Source organism: Monodon monoceros, unplaced genomic scaffold (genome assembly GCF_005190385.1).
Source record: "Monodon monoceros isolate NGI ecotype Baffin Bay Population unplaced genomic scaffold, NGI_Narwhal_1 Super_Scaffold_18, whole genome shotgun sequence".
Lineage (NCBI taxonomy): Eukaryota > Metazoa > Chordata > Mammalia > Artiodactyla > Monodontidae > Monodon > Monodon monoceros.
Genome location: NW_021703774.1, coordinates 36,804,289 through 36,818,481, shown reverse-complemented (window position 1 = coordinate 36,818,481; position 14,193 = coordinate 36,804,289). Strand labels below are relative to the sequence as shown.

Genomic DNA, 14,193 nt, shown 5'->3' with positions numbered 1-14,193 from the left:
TTGGATCTGGACTGGTCCCTTGCCCACATAATTAGGTCCCTGGCTATATGTTCCCATAGCACCCTATAGTTCCTCTTTCAGAATAATCAATTCCCTTGTAATTACTCAGTTTGTGTCCTGCATGACTACAGACTTGCTGGAGGTAGGGACTGTTTGTCTTGGACTTTGCTGTCAGCCCTTAGCACAATGTCTGGTACATAGTATGTTCTCAAATATTTATTGTTAGAATAAATGCATTAACTCAATACGTCCTTCATTTCAGAAACTGATTGCTAACTACCATGGGAAAATAAAGTAAATATGGGGATGGAAAAAATTCTAAAATTAGTTTCTGCTCTGCTTCTGGCTCCATGTTAGTGTGGGAGCCCCTACAAGCTGCACCTCCTTCCAGGCTGGCCCCACCTTTACTCTACAGTGGTCTCTTTTCACAGTCTGAAGATGCCACCAAGGTACAGCCACAAGTGAAACTTCCAGTGTAGGTGACTGCAGTTCCCTTAGCCTCTGCCCTGCCCATGTATCAATAAATTTGGGCTATTTCTTCAGATACGAATTTTCTCAAGAAATTCTTTCCCTTCGTGGTATGGGTCATATCACTGGTAGTTAACCTTTCAGTGAAATAACTTTTTCTTCCTAATGACCTGAAAAGCTTCTGCACCTCTGCCTCTCGTTTCTCATGTGAAGTCAGCAAACTGAATTCCTCAATTTGAGCTCCAAGAAGGTGGGGTTTTTGTCTGTTTTCTACGCTGTAATACTTCCAGCGCCCAGAAGCATACCTAGCACACATTTGTTCGGAGTGAATACTCATGCACTTCACACCCTGCTTAGAGATGACAAACTTTGGCCAGGACACCTGTCCACCCACTTCTCGGAATTCAGCCTCTCAGGATTTAAGTAGGTCAAAGTAAAAAACAAAAAACTTTCCAGCACCCACAGGTGAGGATATTGTGCAAAACACGTCGCTTGTCTTGAGATAAGTTTCGTTTGGAGGGGAAAGTACATTTCTCCAGAGACAAATCAAAGCGTGCTTTTGCGTCGAGTGCCCTGCTTCCGCCTTCCGGGTCAAACGGGACACCGGACTTAACAACACAGAAGGAGGGCAAGCGGCGGAGCCGAGGGAGGGCGGCGGCGGGCTACTAGCTTCACCCGCCTCTTTTCTTCCACTCCCGCCTCTTTCCATTCCTACGCAGACGGGTGGGGCCCACATCTGCGTAGGAATGGAAAGGGGCCGGAAGGGGCCGGGCCGCAGGCGCCCAGACTTCCGGCACTCAGCCGGGCGGCTCTGCGGGTAGTTCTAACGCGAGGCGCGCGAGCGGACTGGGTGACGTCAAGGAAGGCAGTGGGGCGGGGGACGTGTTGGGCATGCGCAATAGATCGACTTCGCCCACCCTGGCCCCGCCGGCAGTAAAGGACCTGACCACGCGGGTGGGATTTACAGTTTTGTGGCAGAGGGCGGGCGGCTAGCGGCTTTCTTGGCAGCGGGCAGGAAACTGGCAGGAGTTCCTGAGCCTGAACGTGCAGCGGAAGTAGAAGAACGTATGTATGTGTGAGAGAGACCTCTGCCTCATTTAACAAATTACGATACTATGCTCAGGAGACGGTGTAGGGGTTGAGGTGAGCCCATCGTCCGAGGGTCCGTGGATGTCCACTAGTAGGGGAAGGCGGGACCAGCAGAAGTTAAAGTACAACCCTCTTGCAATTCTACCCGATTTCCTTTATTTACTTTTCTGTCTCAGGGTGAGATGGTTGGTAGTCCACATTCTAGTGTATATTAGTTTAATCAGATTGCTATTCTTACAACTATTGGCGGGAAGCGAAGGGGGAGCTGGCAGTGAAAAGAGTGCATTTGGAACCTAGAACTCCATCTCAGAGGGCAGTTTTAGGTGAAATGCTCAGAATTTTGCCAAAAACTCCCCTGCTTCCTTTCTGCCCCAAACTCCTTAACGTTTGAATCAGAGAAAATAAATTACAACAGGTAAAATTCAGCCAGAGAAAATATAAATCTAGGCGTAGGCTAGAAAGACACATGAATTTGGGACTAATGGAGGCCAAGTCAACCAAAAAAATCAGATAGCATTGTTGACCCCATCTTGTCCGGGCTGGGTTAGCATTCCAAGGCAGAGGGAGGGGAAAATGGCCTCTGGAAGATGCTGTAAGACTTAAGGGAAAGTTGTTGGCAGGTTTCCTGGTATGTCACTAGCTGGTGTTAATAATCCACTGCTACTGCTTTGATTTTAGGCCCTTCTCCAAGTGTCTGGAGCTCAGAGATGCAGCCCAGGGGAGGGAAATGTGACTAGTTGAGGAGGCCATGCTTACTGTTGCTGCCAGATCCCATGTCAGCACCAAGTCCTCAGCTGCTGGTGGCAGCTGCTCAGCAGACCCTGGGCATGGGAAAGAGACGAGGCCCACCCCGAGCTGTCTGCCTCCATCTAGCCGGAGAGTTGCTGGCTGTGGCCAGGGGACTGAAGCCAGCTCTGCTCTATGATTGCAACTGTGCAGGGGCAGCAGAGCTCCAGAGCTATCTGGAGGAGCTGCAGGGCCTGGGCTTCCCGACCCAGGGACTTCACATCCTTGAGATTGGAGAAAACAGCCTGATTGTCCTTCCGGAGCATGTGTGTCGGCACTTGGAGCAGGTGCTGCTTGGTACCATAGTCTTTGTGGATGTTTCCAGCTCTCAACTTCACCCTTCCATCTGCTCCCTGGACCAGCTTCAGGACTTAAAGGCCCTCGTGGCTGAGATCATCACACATTTGCAGGGGCCACGGAGGAACCAATCCCTGGCAGTCTCCTGCAGCAGGCTCCGTTCCTCAGACTGGAATCTGTGTACTGTGTTTGGGATCCTCCTGGGCTATCCTGTCCCCTATACTTTTCACATGAACCAGGGAGATGACAACTGCTTAGCCCAGACTCCACTACGGGTGTTCACCGCCCGGATCTCGTGGCTACGTGGTCAACCGCCAGTCTTGCTCTATTCCTTTAGTGTCCCAGAGAGCTTGTTCCCATCCTTGAGGAACATTCTAAACACTTGGGAGAAGGACCTTAGAACTCGATGTAGGACTCAGAATGACTTCACTGACCTCAGCATCTCCTCTGAGATAGTCACACTGCCGGCTGTGGCCCTCTGACTTTAACTCTTTTCCTGTGTAGAAGGAGCTCGGTAAGTGATCAGCTCTAGGTCAGAGATGGCACATAGGAATCATCTCAAGTGCCAAAACCAAGCATCTCGGGGACCTAGGGAAGAATGCTGTAATAAATTTGCCATTTTTATGCTGAACTGGACTAGGGAGAGTAGACCAGGATGCTTCAGGAATAAACAGAGTTCTTTGGAACAGAGGCCATCAGGTGAAGTTTGTTTATTTTTACAGCGGGTTAAAAAAATGAGAGTCAGAAATCTCAGTTGAGTTGGAAAACCCCACACATTAAAGTACCCAGACCTGAGTTTTTTACTGAATTTCTTGCTTCTGATTATCACCCAAGGCAGCTGTCACCAGTTATTCAGAGCTTCAGGCTGTCCTTATTGGCCAGGAACACTGCCACTGCTATAGCAGTCAGTGCCGTCAGCATCAGAAGCCATCGGCCACATTGCCTTTGTGAGGAGGGAGGGGGAGAGAAGAGAAAGAGGCCATGGGTTGGTCAGAGAAGATGCAGGCAAAAATAATCTTCCTTCTTCCCATTCTAGCCCAGTGGAAAACCTTGGGTTGTTGGAGGAGAAAAAGCTTTTTATATCTCTGTCTCTCTCACTTTGCCACCTCCCTCGGGATAAAACCACTTTCCAGTGGTCACTGGCCCAGCGAACCACAGCCAGCGGGGGCCAGGTACTCAAATACTGATATGAATAATCAAAAGTGGAAAATAACTCAGCAAAATTATATTCTGTTTATATTCCTTTTCTCGTCACTCTGTCCTTGCCACTATGCTCATAATAGACTAAAAGAACACCGTTTCATACTTCAGCTAGTAGTAAGTTTTTCCCTTCAGGCTCAGGCTTTCCATGAAAATTAGGCTTGGAGGCATAAGCCAGTGTTTCTTTACATGGTTGCTATACTCTCAGTACAGTATAAACCAAGCTGAACGGGGCCGGCTGGTCAGATGTTGGCAGGGGCTGAACAATTTTATGGGCAAGATTTGGCTAAAGGAGGAATCGTCCCACGATCACCTAGGGCTGTACGGGAGGATAGACCCGCTTACTCTGGGAGGCAGCTGCTGGCTCTGGTTCAGCTCTTCTCGACAATGCTGCAGCTTACGCAGGCAGGAGAGATACTCATCACTGAGGCTGTCTAATTCTGAATGCAGTTCTTCGCACTGTGTGGGGGCGGTGGGGGGGGTGTTGCGGGAGAACACCACCAAGGTCATCAAGACAGTTCTGTCAGGGACAGAGCCCAGGTAGGGGAGAGGGCCCTGTGTAAGTTGCCCTGTCATTCATTTGGAATTTTTACCTCCATCCTCCCTTCCCAGCTTTTCTCTGAGCTTTCAGTTTGCCTTCTGACTGTCTCACCTAGTTTGTTTGTAATGTGTTCATTTAAATGATTGATTATAATGCATATTATTATATATTACACATGTGTGACAGTTGTATGTGCCAGTGCTTTGTAAATGGAGACACACAAAAATGAAGTTCCTATAGCACACACAACCTGGAAGAGATCTTAGTGCAAGTCTCTTTGCTGGGAACTAGTTGCGTGTGAACACTTCAGGAGCTACGTATTTCTGTGAGTATGCAGATAGGAAGAGTTTTGTTATTTAAAAGACACTGTATAAAGTTTTAAGATACTCAATGTAGGACAAAGTTTGAGGAGTTAATGTGTTTGTTAAATGTGTTTGAGTTTAGGTTGACTTTCTGAAAAGTAACTCTTTAGTAAAACCTTGAATAAGGGTTGGTATAAACAAGAGAAAAGATTGACAAGTTAACCCGAAAGCAAAGATGTTTTATTCAGGCCTAAATGAATACCTGCAGGCACCCAATCACAACTTAAGCTCAGAAATGCCTGTTGTCTGGCTGCCTCCCAGCAGTTTCCCTGTCACTGTAGAATGAGCCCCTTACTATCGGAGGTCACCATCTCACCTCCTTTTCCTTGGCCAGGAGCTGCAAAGTTTTCCTTTGGAGCTGGTCTCTGAAATCCCAGTCCTTCTCCTTCCCTGGACCACTTCGTTATGGGAGGGCTTTGGACTCCACCCAGGCAAAGCCTGATCTAAAAAATCAGCCAGATTCGCGTTGAAAGTGAGGCCCGTACCTCTGAGGAATGGTCCCTACACACTGAGAGAAGCCCTAAGCGGGAGGGAATAAGGAAGGGCCTGTCCCTGGCCAGACTGTGTGGATTGCAATTCTCTGACTTTTAAAGAACATCCATTGGGATCCTGCCCAGACTGGACAGAGAGTGGGAATTTGAGCCCCTTGAGGGCAAGGTTGGCATTTTACTTTTCTCTGTATCTCTAGTCCTGTCTAAAGCCAGATACTTTAAGAAAATACTTATTAATTTAGTTTCTTTGGTTGCATGTCACATCTTTTAGACTGGGAGGTTTGCTGGATGCTTCAGTATAACTCCATTTTCCTTCTGTCCTTGTTTCAAAATGATGAGATGAGAATGGCAGTCATATAACTCATCTTCATGTAGTTAAAGATGGTTTTTCAGCCACCTGGCAGTCTGCATCTTGGTGAAGAGAGCCCTGGCCTGGGAGTCAGAAATTCTGGATTGTGGTCATAGCTGTGTCCTTAATTTGTATGACCACAGACCTTCATTTACCTTCATTTTCTTATCCATCCTATGTGGGCATAATAATTCCTTCTTTATATTCTACCCAGTGATTGTGATGACAAAACAGAGGGCCATGTGCAGTGGATAAATGAGGAGCTTTTGCCCCTCCAGATGTATGATGAATTCTTCTCAGGAAGCTAAGGCAGCAGACTTGAGGGCTGAGAGTAAGGTGACCGTTCCACGTGACGTGGCTTCTACTTGGGGAGCTGGATGTGGTTTGGAAAGTTAAGGGTAAAAATTAACATAAAATCCTGAGTTCAAAATCAATTTATTGAAATATTCAATGCAGACATATGTTTTCAGAGGGAGTAGGAATCCTTTTCACAGTTTATATACCTCTCAGGATAGGAGGCTAACTAAACTATTCTCAGAGCCAGTGATGAGTCCTTAAAATGGCCCTCTAGCTCCCTGACCTAATAGACTCCCAGAACTGGGTGGGACTCCAAGAGGTCATGTAGTCCATCCCTCTGTCTCTAGGCGGACAGGGAAAGGGCAATATCTTAGAATTTGTGGAAATAAATTTGCTGACCTTTCTTTGTTAAGAGTTTCTCCTGTTCTTGAAGCTGTAAGGATTGATTCTGAAGCAGACCTGTTGGAAAACACAAGGAACTTTTCTGTGCTAGCATATTTACTGCGAAGAGTATCTTTTCAGAACTTTGCTTAGAACCTTAATGATTGTGTTACCATCTGTAGTTGGTTGAATTGTGTCTCCCCCACCTGCCCCCCACAAATTCATATGTCAAAGCCCTAACCCCCAGGACTTCAGAAATGTGACCCTATTTGGAGATAGGTTCTTTGCAGAGGTAATCAAGTTAAAAATAGGACATTAGAATGGGCCCTAACCTAATATGACTGACGTCCTTATAAGAAGGGGAAATTTGGACACAGACGTGGATGGATGGAAGACGTGTGAAGAGATGGACAAGACAGCCATCTCCAAAACAAGGAAAGCGGTCGAGAACAGATCCTTCCCCCAGAGCCCTCAGAAGGAACCAACCCCGCCTGACACCTTGATTTTGGACTTCCAGCCTCTAGCACTATGAGAATGTAAATGTCTGTTCTTTAAGTCACCCAGTTTGTGGTGCTGTGTTTTGAACACACCATCCTTATGTCTTTTCCTACCATGTACATTTAAGTCTTTGCTTAAATGTTACCCTAGAAGAAAGACTTCCCCAGGTGACCCTGTGTAAAATAGCAACTATTTTCTCTTTAACCTGCTTTATTTTTTCTCTGTAGCCGTTATTAATACCTGACACATATTTGTTCACAGAAGCTCCGTAGTCCACTGTAGTGTTTCCTTAGAATGTAAGCTTTGTTAGGGAAGAGACCGTGCCAGCTCTGTTCATTACTGTATCCCCAGTGAGTATCTAGGGTGCCTGGCACTTGGTAGGGGCTCAATAAATATGTATTGAATAAATAAAGGCATGATTTTGAAGTGACTTGCCCATTCAGCTCCCGCTGTGTAGGAGCCCGGCTTCTGCTGGTGTTCTTTTCCCCTTAGCCCTGTGGCTGCCTTGCTGTTTTCATATTCATTGCTGTTTGCATGAAACTTCTCTGTCAGGGTGTCAGAGGTTAAGGTGTGAGCTATTAATTGAATCAGGTTCTCCAGCTTTTCAGAAATTGCCTGCTTTTCTTCTGAGACGTCCCTTTTCTTCTTTGGCCTCAACACGTAATTTTGAAGTGGACTGAGGCATATGTAGTGTGAGCTTATTTTCTGAACCATTCCTAGTGACAGGTCTGTGTGACATATGTACATAATAAATTAGACTATATAAAATAAGAACTACCTTAGAAAACTCAACACGTTTTGAAATCTGCAGTTCTGGGGGAAATGCAGGTGGTTGTCAGAGAACATGGCGGAGAAAAGTAGAAACAAAAAAACCCAGAGGCTAATGTGGAACTTGTGAAGAGCTGTAAATGGCCTCACTGCAGAAGAAGAGGGTCTGAAAATGCAGAGGTAGAGGATATGCCAAGGACCAGGCTCCCCATCCCTCCTTTGGGTGCCTTTCGTGGGGCAGGAGCCCCAAGAACACCAAAAAGCCACCTGTGCTACTTTCAGAATCTGGAAAAGGGACTTACTCTGCAACTGCTGTACTTTGGTCACCAGGGCAAGTTTCTCCTCCTCTGACCTCTTTAGTTGATCTGAAAATGAAATAATGCAAACCAAAATAGACGAACCTAAGACTTAATGAGCTCACCCCTGAGGCTGGAAATCAGTAACAGATGCTGTCTTGCCCACGGCATCTGACAAGTGTCAAGTGGAAGTTGCTCTTTCTTCTGCTTGTCCCAGTTTGGAAGAGGTGAACCAGAACCCGACTACCTGGGATTTCATCTGCATCAACAGTGGGCTGAATTAAGGGTTATATGTGCACATAATTTGGTCCTCTCTCAGCTGACAGAGGCTGTGACTGGGAAACCTTCACTATGCCTGGTGTTTCAACTGACCTTTCCGTTTAAATTAGGAATGCACCCTTGACACGTGACTGCTGTGTTCTGGCTTAGAGGGATGGGCTGGATCCTTTCAGTCTTGGATGATTAAAACAGCCTTGACTTTTTCTCAAAGTCAAATGAAATTGCCAAGTCAACCAAATGAACAAGCGAAAGACTGAAGCCTTTCCACCCAGCTTCCTTTCTCTGGGCTCCTTCAGCCAGAGGCCTCCAAGGAGAAGGGTACCTTGTAGGTGCTGGGTATCCGAGCTGCACAGGGCTCTGTCCCGCTGCAGGCGTTCAGTCTTGGTCTGCAGCTCCTGGCGCTCATTCTCCAGAAGCCTTAGGGCCTGGTTCATCTGTAAGTCTCTACTGTCTGCTCCCTGGAAGGGGGAGGAGGGGTGGACACAAGCAGGTCAGTGCTAGGGTGGAGGTGGGGGCAGATCCCAAGGAAGAGGAAAACTAGAAAACTGTGGAATTTTAGAGCTGCAAAGAGCCTTAGGGAAATGGAAAAATAGGAAAAGTTCTTAAATTCTTTGCTTTGCTCTATTCCTCACGCTTACAGCAAACAGTGCATTAGATTTTTGATGTTCACAAGGGATACATTCGGGTAAATGCCCAAATTAAGGAATACTGAATCATCACTTTTCTAGATGTCTTCACTTTGTCTTTACTTCTCATTCTCACGCTATCCTATCCGGGGTGGGGGGAGGAGGCGGGTAGGATCATTTTTCACAACGGATTAAGGTTAAAAAGAAACGGGCCTTCAGGAGAGTTGCCTTGTAGGTGATTCGAGGAAGAGAACCGTGGGTGAGATGTGGCTGCGGTGCAGCGCCCAGCGAGGTTCCCTCCTGTGATAAGACGACTCACTTGCTGTTTCTTATCAAATGGGCTTTTTTTTTTTTTTTAAAAAAAAGAATTTTAACGTCCTTTGAGAAATTCTTTGCCTTTTAAAATAAAAAATTAAAGAACAATATAAGAATAATTTGTACATAAGAATATAAAAAGTGAGAAGCAAAAATAGCGAGAAGCAAATTCTAAGGTTTCTGTTTTTTAATAGATTTGAAAGGAAATCTATAGATAGATCTTCTTTGCGGTACGCGGGCCTCTCCTGTTGCGGAGCACAGGTTCCGGACGCGCAGGCTCAGCGGCCATGGCTCACGGGCCTAGCCGCTCCGCGGCATGTGGGATCTTCCCGGACCGGGGCACGAACCTGTGTCCCCTGCATCGGCAGGCGGACTCTCAACCACTGCGCCACCAGGGAAGCCCAACCTTAAATGTTTTTAACCCCCATTCCTCTGTCTGATCGGTTCTTCCTTTTTCTACATTTGGAACATTAATTCTTCATAAACAAATATGATGTCTATGAGTACAAACTGCTCGAGGTAATAAGGGAATTACAAATGTCTTTTTAATGACTTTGAACTAGAGTTGCACTCTTCTTCATTGCTAATAGGATATTGTATATAAAACTAAAACACATTGATATCTGGACCACCATCCCCCCAACAAATTCTTTACAATCACTTGAAATGTTCCCCTTTCTCCCTGCTCACCTTAGAGCCACACATTAAGGTTTAGGTTGTTAAAAAACATAACAAATCAAACAAAAACAACTTTCACACTTCACTGATCTTATTTCTAGAACTGGCACACACTAGGATTCTCAGATCCCAGCTTCAGTAAAAGTATAAAGAGACACTTCTGAGGTGGGTCCTCAAAATTCCAAACCAAGTAAGTAAAATCTGCGAAAAACAATAGCTAGTATCTGTGGAGAGCTTACATGGGCGAGGCATTGTGCTAAGTGCTTTGCATGGACTTCCTCACCTAATCCTCACAAGGAGCCTATGATAGAGGTACCGTTATTATCCTCATTTTACCGGTGTGGAAACTGAGGCGTAGGAGGTTAGTTAACTTCTCCACGGTAAACACGGATTGGAAATGATGGAACCCTTGAGAATGCCAAGGGTCTACTGTAATGGCTTAAAAAACACATTGGCAAGATGTGTTAGTTGATACTCAAACTGTAAGTAAACTGGTGACATTTATTCTGCCCCAGTAGCGGGCATTTCTGAACTGGATGCCCTGCTGGGATGGGGTGCAGAGAGTGGGTTGGGGCATGACAGTAGGCTGATGACTATTCCAGCCCAGCCCTTTGCATTCGGATGATGTCATTTCAATGAACACTTAGGTCATTTGCATGAGCAGTGCAGACATCCTTGCTAAATTCAAAATTAGCTTTGGGTCCCCCTGCCCAGCAGCAGCTTCTCTCATCACGGCTGTCAACACCTCCCTCCCCTAAACCCTGCCTTCCCTCCCCACCTCCCTACTCCCAGGGCCTGGTACCTGCAGTTTGGACTGAAGCACGTGGAGCTGGCTCTCCAGCTCCCTGTGCTGGGTCCCCAGGGTCCTCCAGTCCTCCTTCAGAGCCTCGTACTGGCTCTTCCACTCTTCACACTTCTGCTCGGCCAGAGCCAGGGACCGCTGAGGGAGATCAGAAGAGAGGGTGGTGCCTTGGGGGTTCCAGGAGGTCGTGCAGCTGGCTCCCTTGCCACCCAGACTGCCCCAGGGTTCCCAGCCCCAAGGATTATGGAGCATCCCCACACCTGTGTGCTCTGCAGTTGCTGTTCTGCACTCATTTTCTCCTCCAGCACTTTCTGCAGTGACTCCTTGGCCTTCTGCTCATAGCTGTTTTTCTGGTCTTCCATCTCTAATAGCACCTTATTCATTCCCCAAGGAGTGTACTTCTGTAAATTTGAGGCAAGTCAACAAATACACATTGAGCTACTGTGTGCTAAAGCCTGAGCAGGGATACAGAAATGAAAAGAAATTGGTCCTTGCCCACAGGGCAGAGATGTCAGTAATCTGGTGGACCTTCTTCCAGGCTGGAGGCAGGCAGGGAGAGTCCCTCAGGTGATGTGAGAGGTGAGTGGGGATAAAAAACTGCCCTGGGCATGCTGGGCATTCTCCCCTAGGCCTTCCACAGGCACTTGAAATCCAACATTTCCAAAGGGAAATCATCTTTCTAAACCTGCTCCTATCTCAGTGACCAGCATCACCACCCACCAAGTCTCCCAAACCCTAAACCAGGGAATCACCCTTGATTTCTCTCTCACCTTCTTCAAGGAATCAGTTCATCATCAAGCTTTGTCAAGTCAATGTCTTTAACAGCTCGTACCTGTATCCTCTATCCCTACTGCCACCTCCTTAGTTCAGACCCCAGTAATACTATTATATGGATTATATCGAGACTATATATTATCTTCATGTCTTGCCTCCCTTCAAACCCTTTTCAGTCCTGCAGCTAGAGGGTTCTTTCTAAAACTTAAATCTGATCACGTCACAACCTGCTTAAATCTCTCAGTGGTTCTCAGTATTCTAAGAATCAGGTCCAAACTCCTTGGCATGGTTCCTACTTACAAGCCCAGACTTTCATCTCATGCTGCCTCCACGCAAGCTGAACTGCTTGTAGGTCCCCTAAGCACTATGCTTTTCAGCCTCTGCCTTTGCCCATAAAGCTTCTTCTACTTAGAGTATCGTGACCCACACTTTTCACTTGGTTAACTTCTACCCGTGTTCAAGATTCAGCCCTAGAATCATAAATTCTGATAAACTTGGCCAACCATACCTACCCCCCGACTCTTTATGGATTAGGTAGTTTTACTGGTGTTCACATAGTATCTATATGTCTAATCTATTGACTCATCTGTCTCCTTTAAGGGACTGTAAACTCCTTTGAGGCAGGGAGCATTTTTAAAAAAATAAAATTATTTTTTTAGGCTTGGGGATCTGAACAATATTCAGTAAAGTCAAGTTTTAAAAATTAATACATTTGTATTTTTAGAATTCCTCATGGCTTCAAGATCAAAAAGAAAAAGACACAAGAGCAGCTTTGAAATTCACTGGGGGTCTTGCCCTTCCAGTGCTTTTCATTTTTATGTCCTGTGATTTTTGGGAAAGCGGGAGCCTTTTACTATCGATTCTGGGTTACCCAACTGGGTAAGAGATAGTCTAGATAATGCAAATTTAGAGTTCAATATCAAATCATTTCCATGTAGCTTTGGAGTCATCTGAAAATTTGGATTTAAATGTTGAATGGGTCTTATGTTCTTGGAATTGTCACTAGAAACCAGATACAGGAGTTACTGGTTGAGATCATACATGGTTATGTCCAGGTTATTGGATTTAACCATGCTGGTCACTGACCAGCTTTATCCCCCATTGAAAACGAGTAGACTGGCATTCTGGATTATATGTCAGTCTCTTATGAGCTTGGTTGGCATTACTGAAAAAATAAAAGTTGTGGATCCGCAAACCCATAGACTATATAGACTATAGACTATATGTTCCCCTGCAAAATTCTAACTACATGGCCACCTTATCTTCCTAACATCAAGTGGGAGCAGTCTGGCCGGTTCACCTCGTTCTCTTGACTTATCTCCCTGCCTGTCAGAAATCTATCACTTCTTGAGTGTGAAAACTGACTTTTTTCTATCTCATATAATCCAAGATCAGGCCAATCAAGAGATTACCGGAGCTGGATAACAATGCCACAGAAAGCCAGGAGTCACAGTCTTTTACTTTCTCCCAGGGATTGCTGCTAGATAAAAGTTGCCCATGGCATGAAAATCATTTTGCGAGACTTCATTGTAATATCCAACTCATCTGTTCAAATATTAGGGCCTGTGAAGTTCTATCCAGGTGAGCTGAATCTTTACCAAGGGCCTCTCCCTACGTTTCCAGGTATTCTCAAGGTTCCCCTGGAGCTGGCAAAGCGCTTAGTGCTGGGCTTCATTTCCTAGGGTACAAAGTGAAGGACACCAGGAGAAAGGGAGAGGGGGATGGAGATAGTGTTTTGGTGAATTGGAGACCGAAGTGAAAATGGTAAAGGCCAGAACTGGGTGAGTAGGGATGGGTGCATTAATCTCTAGCAGGTGATGTTTCTAGAGAGTAAGCTTGACGTTCAAGCATTCTCTCCCTTAATTCTAGATTCCTGGGCTAGAAGTGTTCTCCGGAATGCTTACCTGGGTACAGGTGTACAGCTGGTTTTCCAAAGATCTCAGTTTGCCCTTCAATTTGTCTTCATTAAGCTGGCCCTGGAGCAAATGGGATGAGTTAGCCAGAATACAGCTTGGGCCAGAATACAGCATGGAAAGAGTTTTGTTCCGTATTCCCAGCCTACTGCCTAGAATAAACAGTGTTTGTGGAATTGAGCTCTTTCAGGAGGTAGAGAGAGGGAGAGATGACAGATGCTTGGAAAGAAAAGGATCTTTTCCTCTTTCTCTGTAATAGGAGAAGGAAGAATCAGACTGGACCCCAAAGTCTTCTGTGTACCTTGAGGTTTTGTATCAAATGGCTCAGGATATCATAGCAGGGGCCCATTTGAAGGAAAGCTTCTAAGCTCTCCTTTTCTTCTTTCATTACCTCTCTCCCCTGTCTGGCCAGGCACTTCTATACTCCGCACCTCCTCTCAGTCTAGTACATGGCCCTTTACCTCTAAAGGCCAATAGGACTAAAGGGGTCTCCCCTCCCAGGGGGAACATACATCCCTCCCTTACCCCCTGTTATGGGCTGAATTATGTCCCCCTAACCTCCCCACAACGTTCATACGTTGACCTCCTAATCCCCAGTACCTCAGAAGGTGACTGTATTTGGAGATAAGTTCTTTAAAGAGATAATTGAGGTGCTTAGGGTGGGCCCTAATCCAGTATGACCGGTGTGCTCATAAGAAGAGGAGATTTGAACATCAGGACATGCAGAGGGAAGACCATATGAGGACACAGGGCGGAGAAAGCCATCTGCAAGCCAAGGAGAGAGGCCTCAGAAGAAACCGACCGTGTCAACACCTTGTTCTCACACTTCTAGCCTTCAGAACTGTGAGAAAATACATTTATGTTGGTGAAGCCACCCAGTCTGTGGTACTTTGTTATAGCAGCCCTAGCAAACGAATACAGTCCCTTCCCTGCCCTACACACACACACACACACACACACACACACACACACACACACACACA

At 46.1% G+C, this 14,193-nt stretch overlaps 2 protein-coding genes across 4 annotated transcripts in view; one reads left to right on the top strand and one right to left on the bottom strand.

The window, feature by feature from the left end:
• The first annotated feature begins 1,328 nt into the window (after positions 1 to 1,328).
• On the top strand, positions 1,329 to 3,330 carry CUNH1orf74 (chromosome unknown C1orf74 homolog). Of its 3 annotated transcripts, none has more exons than XM_029228158.1 (2): positions 1,329 to 1,533; positions 2,236 to 3,330. In XM_029228158.1, exon 2 carries the CDS (start codon positions 2,331 to 2,333, stop codon positions 3,120 to 3,122), a length of 792 nt encoding a protein of 263 aa, XP_029083991.1. In that variant the 5' UTR covers positions 1,329 to 1,533; positions 2,236 to 2,330; the 3' UTR covers positions 3,123 to 3,330. The 3 variants fall into 3 exon arrangements, with proteins under 3 accessions (XP_029083991.1, XP_029083993.1, XP_029083992.1); XM_029228160.1 differs by having other exon boundaries at positions 1,329 to 1,537; positions 2,236 to 3,252; XM_029228159.1 differs by having other exon boundaries at positions 1,329 to 1,611; positions 2,236 to 3,252.
• An 80-nt stretch (positions 3,331 to 3,410) lies between these two features.
• TRAF3IP3 (TRAF3 interacting protein 3) overlaps positions 3,411 to 14,193 on the bottom strand; it is a 19,665-nt gene continuing 8,882 nt past the window's right edge. Inside the window, 10 exon segments of the mRNA XM_029228154.1 lie at positions 3,411 to 3,583; positions 4,186 to 4,299; positions 5,060 to 5,142; positions 5,145 to 5,186; positions 6,280 to 6,339; positions 7,830 to 7,892; positions 8,425 to 8,560; positions 10,524 to 10,661; positions 10,784 to 10,924; positions 13,202 to 13,273. Of these exon segments, the coding sequence (XP_029083987.1) occupies positions 3,512 to 3,583; positions 4,186 to 4,299; positions 5,060 to 5,142; positions 5,145 to 5,186; positions 6,280 to 6,339; positions 7,830 to 7,892; positions 8,425 to 8,560; positions 10,524 to 10,661; positions 10,784 to 10,924; positions 13,202 to 13,273 (921 nt within the window). The 3' untranslated portion in view covers positions 3,411 to 3,511.

Coding starts and splice junctions, on each gene's coding strand:
- CUNH1orf74 (XM_029228158.1), top strand. CDS start 2,331: ATGTCAGCACCAAGTCCTCAGCTGCTGGTGGCAGCTGCTCAGCAGACC.